This window comes from Grus americana, chromosome 3 (genome assembly GCF_028858705.1).
Source record: "Grus americana isolate bGruAme1 chromosome 3, bGruAme1.mat, whole genome shotgun sequence".
Lineage (NCBI taxonomy): Eukaryota > Metazoa > Chordata > Aves > Gruiformes > Gruidae > Grus > Grus americana.
The window spans coordinates 125,955,196-125,967,381 of NC_072854.1; the positions used below are offsets into that span (position 1 = coordinate 125,955,196).

General features: G+C 39.2%; 1 protein-coding gene across 4 annotated transcripts in view; it reads right to left on the reverse strand.

Annotated features, from left to right (window-relative positions):
• Nucleotides 1-12,186, reverse strand: part of CFAP61 (cilia and flagella associated protein 61) — a 113,431-nt gene that overhangs the window by 78,930 nt on the left and 22,315 nt on the right. For all 4 annotated transcript variants that reach the window (XM_054821614.1, XM_054821613.1, XM_054821612.1 and 1 more), the window contains exons 10-15: nucleotides 11,360-11,399; nucleotides 9,313-9,452; nucleotides 6,119-6,245; nucleotides 5,204-5,281; nucleotides 3,824-4,030; nucleotides 1,587-1,721 (exon numbers count right to left, since the gene is read on the reverse strand). In XM_054821614.1, coding sequence (XP_054677589.1) covers nucleotides 1,587-1,721; nucleotides 3,824-4,030; nucleotides 5,204-5,281; nucleotides 6,119-6,245; nucleotides 9,313-9,452; nucleotides 11,360-11,399 — 727 coding nt within the window. The remainder of the gene's footprint in view (nucleotides 1-1,586; nucleotides 1,722-3,823; nucleotides 4,031-5,203; nucleotides 5,282-6,118; nucleotides 6,246-9,312; nucleotides 9,453-11,359; nucleotides 11,400-12,186) is intronic.

A 12,186-nucleotide genomic window follows, 5' to 3' on the forward strand; every position in this document is an offset into this window, starting at 1 on the left:
AGCACCAGCTTCTTGCTTTTATGAGCACACTCAGTCCCCTATGGTAGGTTACCTCTTAAGTTATAAAGCTTTCCCAACGTATGGTGGCCAAAGGTCACTTCACCCACTCAACAGAAGAGTCAATTTAGCTTTATATGGTTTCAAATTCTTGGTACTTCAGAAAACTACATGCAGCAGTAGCGGACTAGCTTTATCCTCAAGTTACCACCTAGGGATCAACCCCAGATGTCAGTTTTGATAGAACACAATCTGTCAAAAATTTATAATTAATGCCGGTACATATGCATGGATACTTATACAGTGGCTAGCCTTCACTCTTTTCAGCAGAACTTAGTTAGCTAAAATCTCACACATTTTATTAAATAGAAATTCATTAAACCTTTGAGATTTTAAACAATTATCTCAGTACCCACAACTCTCAGAAATCCTCAGGAAGAACCTGGGAACGGAGCAGACAACAGATTTGCAGATCTCTCAAACACAGGAAGTCTGTGATTTTCCAGCTCCAACAAAAATGCTAAGGTGAGCTCTTCTAGTAAGAGAGCAAAGGTTCATTTTAAAGACAATAGGAAGTATTTCAAAGAAAAGCATCAAATCGTTTATTCTGCAGGGATGTGCACGTTGAGGGAAGACTGCTTGACACAGCCAAGCTCAGACCAATGGCCTCAGCCACATTCTGGATTTTGCTTTGCCAACTGCTGCCTAATTAAGAGTTTTGGATGCCAGAAATTACTGACTAACTGCGGAAAGGACAGCACTAAAAATATTATATGGGAGCCCATCTCAGCCAACTGGAAGTTAGTAGACAGACATAAAGCTCCCTAATTATGTTTCTTTAGGAAATTACAGCTACCTACTGAGAGTATCCATCACTAATGGTGTTTCTCCTAATATTTCAGCTTTGCTAGTTACTCTTGTGAAGAACCATCTTCACATCAAATTTTAGTTACTTAAAAATCTAAGACAGAAAAAGGTGTAAGTTATTTAACAAATGAAATTTTAAGAGACTTTTAGTTTAGAATCTCCAGCCTGCTTGAGTGCTATGCAAAAAACCATTTGGCAATGAAAACAATCTTTTCCTTTGCTGTTAAATCATTCCTGGTATTCTGAAGTGCTCTTTGAGGGTATATTGTGCATGGAAGAAACCTGACTTTGGGACTGAAAAATAAAATTTACTTCAGTGATTTCTACAGGAATAGTCAGAAGCATGACATTGTCTTTTTTCCACTTGCAGAGCATTAATACCTAAATAAACTTACCATGAAGAAGGGCTAAACAGTAAGTCAGAGCATTTAAAATGTGTTAGGAGTTTGAAAGTAACACCATGAAAAAACAGGTTAAAAAGAAAGCATTTCATATGTAAACGTTATGGTTCAGTGACTGCAGTTTGTAACACGTTTGAAATTCAAGTCGAGAAGGAGCAATGGTCGTGCAGAAGCAGAGCTGGGCTTGTAAGGGTATGGACACCGTGTTCAATGTAATTAAGAAGCAACCTATCAACACGGAGATGGTAATACCATCCCATCTGCCAAACCCTGCATTAGCTGGCACTATGCCTCCTGCCTGCTGCTGCTTCTGTTACCCACCTGATCCTTGGAGACCTGCTCTGATGGAGCGTTTATGCCAAGCTCTTCCAGAGGATAGACAATCTGTCGTCTTGGTCGCACGGGAACCATGTAATGAAGGGCAGATGTCAGGGAATGGGCACAGGGATTCTGAAACTGAAAGACAGCGATCTATATTTCAGCAGAGAGAATGTCAGAACAGTGCATCACAGATGTCTGTTGTATGGCTTTGCAAATACAAAATTCTTAGCTCTGTTGGCTAAATCTGAGAGAAAAATCAGCAAATAAACAAACATACTCAGAGCAGAGGAATGAATTGCAGATAATTCCTGACACTAATGAAGATAATTATGAGAGTAATTACATTACTATCTCTGTGGGAATGACAGATAAACAAGTGGTTTGGTTTATGGGATTTTTCAGCACAAGTATTTTCCCCAGGAGGATATTTTTCTCCATAGTGATCGTGAATCAGCTTGATTTGACCTCATTAAGCTATGTTATCTGCTTACTGCTAACCTTTGCTTGTTTGGCAAAGAATGGTTATGAATTTATATAGAAATTCTATACCGACTAAAATGTCAATTTCAACCAAGTGATAAATGTTAATAAACTGGCATAAACTTGAAGTGAACAAAACCCCTAATGCTAATGTGAATAACATGGATCATTAGAAATAGCTGTCTTCCATTTATTACAGCATGACTGGCTCTGTCGTCATTTACGACATGAAAGGGGGGGGGGGGGGGGAGAAAGACAGTTACAGGAAATAGAGAATGAACATTAATGCAAACTAAATTACACTGAAGTACCATTCCATCCACAAATACTGAAAAAACTTGATGTTACTATGTTGAGAACTGAGTAAAATATCACATTTATCACTTACTAGAAAGCAACGATAAGTTAAAGTAACTTAAAGTAACTCTGTAGCCTGGAAATAGACCAAACTGGAATCATTAGTAAGATTTAACTTTTCTCTTCCATCCACTGCCATTAAACTGCATTTTTGTAAGTGCCTCTTAAGAATCTGAGAACCTAATCCTACGCAAGGACACTGGTTTCTCAAGAGAACACTTAAAACTCCACAAAAGTGCACAGGAAAAAAACATCCTTCTGAAAACGTACCTACGCCTAACCTGTGAAAATTCCTATGTTAAAAACAGTGGCGATTTCAAAAACACCTAAGTCATCAAGGACAGAATTCATCTTGGAATGAGATGCTAGGTGCTTCCTCTAGCTAGCCATGCAGACACCCCCGGAGTCAGACACAAACATCTCCAGAGGGCAATTCTTCCCGTCCTGAGACAGGGAGTTAGGATGGACGGATGGCCTGCCCTCTGGCTGCACCGTGTTTTCTCCACTCGTGCTGGCCGGAGCCTGGGCGATTAGGCTTGGCCAGACAGTAGCTTTAAATGGCTACACGTCAGTCAGTTGACATGTCTGAGAATTGTACCTTGTGCTCCCTTTTCTGACACGAGACTGAGGACAAGACACATACACGAGCATTTTTGAAAGAATCTTCATTTTGCTTCCACAAATTACGTTCTTCTTGGAAATGGATTTTCTCACGCAGCATTAGTTTCTTAGGGTTTTCCTGTGGCACTTAGAGACACAAGTCACATTTTCCATGACAATGAGGTGCCTTGGTCCCACTGACTTTTGATGAAACAGAGTCTAGAGTACCTAAATCACTTTTGAAGAGTTCTTATAAACCACCCGGACGCGTTTTTAATATTATCGCCTTGCATTTACTCATGTTACGTTATGCCCAGTGACATCATTCCTTTTTTTTTCCCTGCCCTTCACTTCGTACTAAAACTAAATAAATACTGGTACTTCTCAAAATTAATTACACAGCCAAGTGGCAGTGTGTGGGACAGTACAACTTGATCAGGTCCTTTTATTAAACTATGGGAGGAAATAGAAAACATTGTTAAATATAAAGATACAACATCTGCTTTATACCTTGTCATTTAAAACTTGACTGGTAACTGATTTGCAAGTGACAAAGGTATTCCAGGTGTATGAGCATGTTAAACTCACACACACTACTGAGCGCCCTACGGGCTAACCCTACAACACAACAGCTATGTCCGTGAATGCACATTATATCGCACAAAAAGAAGAGAACAAACATTTTGCTTCAGGTTGCTAAGAAAATTCCTGTTTACAGTCACCCACAGAAGCAAAGAGAAAAATAAAGTTGGAAAGGTGACAACACTTCACATAAGAAATACAAATAACTTTCTCCTTACCTTGCCTTCCACATACTGTGGATAAATAGGATAGTAAAGAGAAGATTTGTGAGCCAAGCGAAGAATCTCCTTTAGAAAGTGTTTTGTATAGTGATGAAATATAGGATTTAAGACAAAGTGGTAAAGATGTCCATGTTCCTCTTGCTGGTGGTGATTAAAATGAATAAAATCTTCAATGTTGTAATGTGATCGAATATATTCAATATCCTGGAAAATAAGAATTTGGAAATCAGCAGCGGCAAAACAGCCACATTTACAATATTTTAGCAAGTGCCAATGTGTTGCCTTCTATCAATCAAGGAACTAAATTTGAATACTGAACTTAAGTGCCTTTGAGAGTTGTTCTCAGAGCACACTGACTGAACATTTTTATTGAAAATCTTCTCGTTGTATCAAAAACTCCTCTAGCAGTTTGGCCACCTTTATTTAGAGGGAATGCATATTTGACCTCTCACAATAATGTCTGGTACAGGTTAACAGACATTCATGGAAGGGGGGGGGGAAAACCCCCCACCTCTGTTTTGCTGAGTTCAAGACAGAGAAGCCTAGACTGTACTCTCACAAAACTTAAACTGAAAAAGGGGAATTCTACAAAGAGCTGTGTAAGAAATGCCCCCAACAAGTCTTCCTTCTTGAAGTGATAAGCTGAGATATTTGCACATTTATACACTCAAGAGAAATTGCTGTATCCTCTCGTCTCAATGCTCTTAATTAAAAGCTATTTTTGAAAATAGAAGTGACTATTTTAAAAACTGAGCATCCCAGCTGCTGAACAATCCAAAAATCTGCCTTTTCAGCCATAGCAGAATGCCACAAAAGCAAGCCTTAAAGAACGTTTACTTTTCAAGAATAATGTGCCACATTGTCTTTTTTTTTGTACTCCATTAGAGCATATGCTTTTTTATTTGTTTTGAAGTTAAGTGTCTGATTCATAATCACTCAGAATCTACTGTCAGAGAAAAAAAGTCAAGAAAGCAAATCTAGATGGACAACTACTACTCTTTGCAGTACAGGTGGCAAAACCACTGACTGACTTTGGAAACTGGGGGGCAAAATAGGTGATTATAAACATATGTAGAGGCAGAACGGCTTCATGCCGAAGAACCAAAAAGAGGTGCAAGAGGCATACTTTCAGAAAGCATCAGTAGCTTCTTGCAAATAACACGATGATTATTTTTTTCCATCTGTGTATCAATCATCATCTGTAAGAAGGGAAATAATACAGTCTATATAGTCAGGACAGAGAAAAAAGTTTATACAGACGTGGTATCTTTTACATATACGTTCTGTTAGGTATGCGTATAGCGGCAAACACAGAACAGCCTTTAGCATCAAGGGCCAAGCGTTACAGTTTTCATACAATACAGAAATAGAATTTACCATTTCATCTCTAATGACAGAAACGCCAACTATTTGATCCAAAACTTCTGCTATGAAAGCCTGTACTGGAATCCCATCCTGCAAGGCAAAAGCAACATGTGCATGTTTCCTATTTCATTAGTAATCTTTCTTTTTAATCGTAACTCTGTATTTCACCACACAATCACAGTTAAATACGTTCCTCCCAGTATACATTCTACACAGTACCCCAATTTAACCACTCTTTCTTAACTCAAGACATAATGTTTAAACAGTGTATATGGCTTGACTCTTGACCACGCAGGACTTTACCAAACTAAATTTTCAGTTAGGATATAGCTGCTACAGGAATGCTATAAGCTCAGCCACTAATTTGGTCCTGGGTTAAGTTCCGATCTTAGGAAAGAATATTAATTGAAACAGATATTCTCCATCAATAGTTGTATAAAATGGATTTCCCTACAGCTGCATGATTGGTAATGATAGTGCTTGGTTTTTTTGTCTATGCAGCAGTTTCCATCACACAACAAAAACACAGATGTTCCCTACTGCCCGATGGACATATGTCTGGCCACGTTATGGGAAGGAGAAAGAGGCCCCCACGATGTGACAAAACACAAGTACGTGTTCATCCCACAACCAGATGTGCATGCAAGAAAAAACAACAATGCGAATCGGGCTGTGGGTGGCCAAAAAAAACACATCCAGTCTGCTACCATCCCTGCGTTCGAAGAGTCTTTAAAGAAGAGGGTAGTTGGTATGGGCCATCGGTTAAATTAGCCGTCAAGTCAGGCTGAATACAGCCTATACCGACTGTTGGTACTGACTTGAGTACCTATATACTATATAAACAGCGTACTAGTTGAGAGCGATTTCTGGATGTTTTTACTGGATTGTATCCATTCTCTCATAAGTATATTTGCAACAAATACTCACTGGATCCCTGCGAGCCTGAGTAAATATCTTCAAGTCATTCAATATACTTTCATTCAAGCTAAGGGTTTTAATGAGCATTTTGACACCAAGCAGGTCATTGGTTGTTGCCCTTCGTACACTAAACGACCTATAAAAAAAAAAAAAGGAAAAAGAGACTGAAACTTCCCTCTGTGACAAATTAAAGACAAGTCCCATACTTAAGACCCTTCCCCAAGCACTGAACGCATCTTTTCAAATGTGAAATTGATTGCTACGTAACTGATTTTTCCAAATGCATATATTAACTTATTGCACGATAACATAAGAGTTCACACATCTACTTAAGACAACTCAGGAATATCCTGGCACTTCTCTAGTTTACACAGTCTGTTAGAAAACATCTTCCCACCCACTAATTATGACAGTCACAGTCTATAGCAGCTGAGGAGCTCTCCTATGTGGTCTGTTAAAGGCATCGACCCTTCCCAGTTAAACGAGGCTCATATAATGAGCACTTAGAGTGCTGTTCAAGGAACTGAACTACAACTTAATTCTTGGAAATTAAGTTATTTCACCCACAGTTAAAAAACTTGCGATTCATATAGTGTAATTTCCATTCCGGGTGTTCTTGTTTTCAGTTTAAACTTGCATGTGCTATTCTTCAGTCTAAGTCACAGTCACATTGAGATTGATTTTGTGGAATGTGGTTTTAATGAAAAGCACTAGTATCTTAAAAAAATAAGCCTACAACCAAACAAAAATTTCTGATATGTTATGGGAAATTTCACAGCTCAATCTCATTGATCATCTTCAACTTGATTACTTGAGTGCTCAAAAGCATACATTTGATTACTAAATCACAAACTAATCCTGAACTTCTAAGTAAGCATCAGCTTAGTTTGCACATTTGTTAACACATTTCCAGAGACAGTTAATTGCAAGATCAAACAAGTGACGAGGACGATGGTCAGCAAGACCAGCAACATGGTTCACTCTGCAACCCATGAGTGTGCTATCTTCCAGCCACTCCACTGAGCCCAGCATGTGAGTTTTTCCTCCCGCCCATGTGCCAATAATGAACTACATTTTTAATATGACGAAAACCACTACATGCAAAAAAATTTAAACTTTTAAAAAGAAACAAAACCAAAACCACCAGATCCACTGTGATTATGAAATAGTAGGGAAGACTATCTAAGGTCTGTCCTCATTTCTCTTCCAGCAATGAATTAACTCATTCTAGATGCCCAATTTCTTTGACTGCTCAGAGACCAGGACACTATTATTATTATTATTATTATGCTTTTTAGTGAAAATTGAGGGAAAGTATCCATTAAGCATTTCAGCCTATGCCTTGTCATCTGGGGTTTTTTCTCTTTCAGTGTTAAGTAGCAGACCTACACTTCCATTTGCTGTACTCTTGCTTTTTTGTGTACTTAACACTTTTTTTTTTATTCCTTTTACAACCTTTACTAATCGGTATCTCATTTTGTGCCTTGCCTCTTCTGATTTTGCCCTTTCATGTCTTCATATTCCCATCTTCTTACCCCGTTTTTCTTTTAATCCATTTTCTGTGACTTCCTTTTCACTCACATGCCTTTTGAAAGCCCTTGGTGCAAGTACAAGGTATTGATCTTTTACTTTTTCATATTTTGTTTTATCTAAGAGAGTATCTGCTGTTGTGCACAGAGCTTTTTTGTTCTTCAGAAACTTTCCAAAAGCTTCATCTGGCTTCTTCCATCGCTTTTCTGATCCTGAACCTCAATGCAAGGCTATTTTTTTCCTTACTTTCCTGCACAGCTGCAGGGGGGGCTGGAAAATGCTACTAACAACCCTATTCTGTTTTCATGGAAGGGTTGGTATCATTTGGAATATGCACAATTTAATCAGAATTGTAAGGGGTTTTTAGAAAACCTTGATAACAAGTTTAATTTTGACCAAAATCACAAGAGGACGTATGACTACCAATCCTACTGGTGGATTACTGAACAGCTGTGACTGAGATTAACAGGAATTACTCCAGTGGCTTTCTCTTCAGCCAGCTGGATTCTTACATAGTACACAGAAGCCCGATTTCATCCCATGGTAAAAAGCTTCTGCACAGGTCCAAGAGTAGTTGGCCAGTTCCTGCATGAGCTATTTGTATACCACCAAAGGTGATTAAGTATGCAATTAAAACACAAGTATTTCTCTGAAACCAGGCAGTATTTAGCTACATTAAGACAAAAAAAGGAAAATCTCTGTGCCACAATTTAAGCATGGTGCTTGGGCCAGTAAAGGCTTGTTATACAAACAAAGCATTGGAAAACAGATAGCACATAACAGAAGTCATAGCAAGAGAGGTTTTGTGTCCCAGTTCACCAGTATTTCAGACTACAGAAGTGTTTGGAGTATCACAGAAACTGAAATAGATGATTCAACACAAAAAATTAGAGATAAATTATATAAAATAGATACTCAACAATGAGGTTACTGCTGTGCTATGCATGTACCAGAAATGCACTACTGAGTTTCTCTTAAGAGTTATACCATGTTTCCAAGAATTAAATCTACGGCAGGCTTTGAAGTATCAATATGACATAACCAGGCCCAAGTCCAAAGGGCCAAACACTGCACCATGTCTCTATTGGCCTTGGTGCACAGCGAGGTAACTTGAAGAAGGTACTTGTCTGTACCAATGTTCATCTTCAATAAGTTAGTACTGTATATACAGATTTTAAATGAATCCTCTCATTGCACTTTGGTTTTACTCAAAGGAAACTATATATAAATGCTGGCAGTCAGAAGACTGCTTGCTTTTACATTTTTATCTCATTTTTTGTTTCATTAAAAATCACGTCACTAACCACTTTATTTCACTGAAAATATAAGGTTATTTCTACACTGTCTAGTACAGTGCTGTGCGGAGATACATCCGAGTAGGCTTAGGATTCACTCCAGAACAGGAAGCAATACAGCTGCAGTAACGCTGCTAAAGACTAAGTTATTCAGCTCTGCTCTTAATTGCTCCAGGCACAGTCCTGGACTATGCAAACATACCGTTTTGGGGACTCAAGCTACCATTTCTGCAAGATGCTGTTCCATGTCATGCAGAATACCAGCTTGGTCCAAGACAGCAAAGGAACAGCCATGTGGTGCTAGGTAGAATGATGCACGTATACTCCATAAAAGCAGTTCAGAGTACATCATTTGCTGTCACGAGGCACATGACTCACTTGAGCAGCCCCGCGCGGTGAAACACATACAGCTCGTGACCAAGTTTGGAAGTACAGAAAGGGACAGCCCGAACAAAACTCTGGATCAGGTGGAACTCTGGTATGTGATGTGGCACGAGGATGACACAGAAGTCTTTGTCCTGAAAAAGTTTTGCAGACAATAAAGGCTCTTAGTGCTCTCAATGTAAGCTTTACACAAAAGCTTCTGACTAGAGGAGACAGAAAGAAAACAAACTGAATGCAGTGCTTACAACATACATACACTCCAAGTATTGCTCGACCCAGATGGCTTGATGCCTGGGCAGCACAAAGGAACTGATGAGCTCAACATGAAGTCGGCTCACAGAAACGGGTCTTTCAGCTCCCAATATAAAGACTTATTAGTTAATATCCTGATATTCCCTAACGGTCCTTTTTTTACATCCCCACCTCCTTCCTCTTTTCTTCCTCAGCAGAACAGAATATTTCAGGTGGAAGAGACCTACCATGACCATCCAGTCCAACTGTCTAGTAGGAATGTTATCTCTATGCCCACACCTTTAGGGCTAACATTTTCCCTTAAAAAGTCCTTTTTTCTACCTTACTATTCTTCTGCAGTGGAATTTCAGGACAATGTATGCCTGTCTGGGATCTTTTGCATGCTTGCAGGTGAGTGTGACCATCAACTAGAGCAGCTTGTCCTAAAATCCTGAACAAACAGCCGGGGTGCACCCACAGATTGATTTGCACTGCAAGCACAGTAGACAGGGTGTGCATGCATACAAAGACACGCTGCGCATGCATACAAAGACATGCTGTATTGGCAAAGTGATTGTTCAGAGACTTGTAAGGGCTGCAGAGGTGCACAGGAATGCAGCAATCTCCACTGAACACTCTCAGGTGAGAGAGCATTCTCTGGAGATAAAACTGCATGCCACAAATAACTTCATCCATTCAAACTGCTCAAGCACTCCCTTCCACCAGAGTCTCTCCCATCCTTTTTTACTCAATACACGTTTTAGGATCATCTCACTGCACATCTCACACTACAAGGGGAGTTGGAGAACTCTTAACTATTTAGACAGACGCTTCCTGCAGCACAATGCATGCTGAGAGACTACCAAGTAGCACAGATCTGGAAGATGTTTAATTGGTTTACTCTGGCTGATTATTCTATGGCATTTTTTCAGTACAAAGATATTATTTGAATCACACTCCTTTTCTTCTCTGTAAGTGCACTATGTGACTAATTTTTCTTACTACACCTGGTGATTCCATTGTGACATTTTGTTTCAAGGAGTGACAGGTGCATTGTTGGAAGGATAAATTACTTAGAGATTTGAAATGTTTTCTGTGTTCACTTTCTCTGGGAACTTTCTTTGGTGGTAAGCAGCATTTCTGAACATGCTGATATTTAGAGCCAAGTCTGTATCTCTGGTCACCAGGACCTGTCTCTAAGGGATGCTACCATGCAGTAATTTGTAGTGTGAATTTACAACACACTGTAGTATGCGTTAAGAATGTCTCAGAAAGTGGACTTTGTTACCTCAGGTAAAAAGACTGATCACACAGGGCGTTAGTGTGAAATAGCTACGGCACTGTACATTCACATCCTTATTTGTCACACATTAGCTTTGCCCTAAACATAATTCTTCAGTGCCACTGCTTAGGCTATAGGTAAATACTACGGATTTCCTTAATACTGCTGTTTTCTAGGCTTTAACTCCATCTACTTTGATGTATTTTCCCTGATCTTGTTTTTAATTTAGGTACAGTCTGGATCTATAAATGATTTAAGAGATTTTGAAACATATGCGTTCTAAATCTGCATCTCAGAAGAGTCCCTACAGAACACAAAGGACTCGTGTACGCAATACACAAAGTCCAAAAGCAGCCAAGGAGAGGAGTCAAACTCCTCAGGGTACCTCAGCCCCGTGTAACTAGCCACAGCATACTCCTGTGAGTCTCCGACTCAGGCATCACATCTAAATACTCCAGCTGACAGCTGCACTACTGCCTCATCATGCACACGCACACACACAAACTCTAAAACTTTAATTATACTTACTGGAAAAAGCTTGAAAACATAATGCAAAAAATCCAGTGATCTGCAACCAAGAGTAAACATTGTTAAAGTGCATACCAGACAGATCCTACACATTTCAATATTTACATCCCCGTAAGTGCAAGGAGCATTTATTCACAGCGCTAATCAGACAGTCTTGCTGTCATCAATAAGCCGCAGATGTTGCATGCTGCACATCAGTTGTTGACTTCGTGCTTAAAGCATCACTATGAACAAGAATAAACCTGAATGTCTGAAACATCAAAACACGAGGCTCTTCACTGCAAGGGAAAAAAGATTGACTCTCGCGTTGTTGACTCCCAACATTTTTCAGCAGTCATTCACGGACTGTCAGAGCAGCATTAGTATATAGCAAACATTAATGGAGGTTACAAACAGTTGTTGCTATGTTCCACAACATTTTCATCCAGTACGAGTTCTGTCACTAGCTACTTGGTAAGCCTATCCGATGTACTCTATCAGACTAACAGGAACATCAATACTTTGAAATTGTTTTTGAACACTTTACTACTTTCCACTTCCCACCTACTGGTTTGGAGTAATTTCACTCTTTTTCATGGTGACAGTGAAATGTGACATTTGAGTTTAAAGAGACATGAGATCTAACAAACTCTTCCTGTTTCTCCTATGTGTAAGGATATCAAAGAGCTCTAAACCCATCAAGAGAGTTATGTTGAAGCTTTATAAATATTTTTGCACCGTACAAAATGTGTCTTTTGAAGAAATATGGATATATATTATCTAAAAATATTGATAAAACCTCTCCTCCTTCTGGACCTGTAATTAAGTTCCCTTTAATTACTTCACCA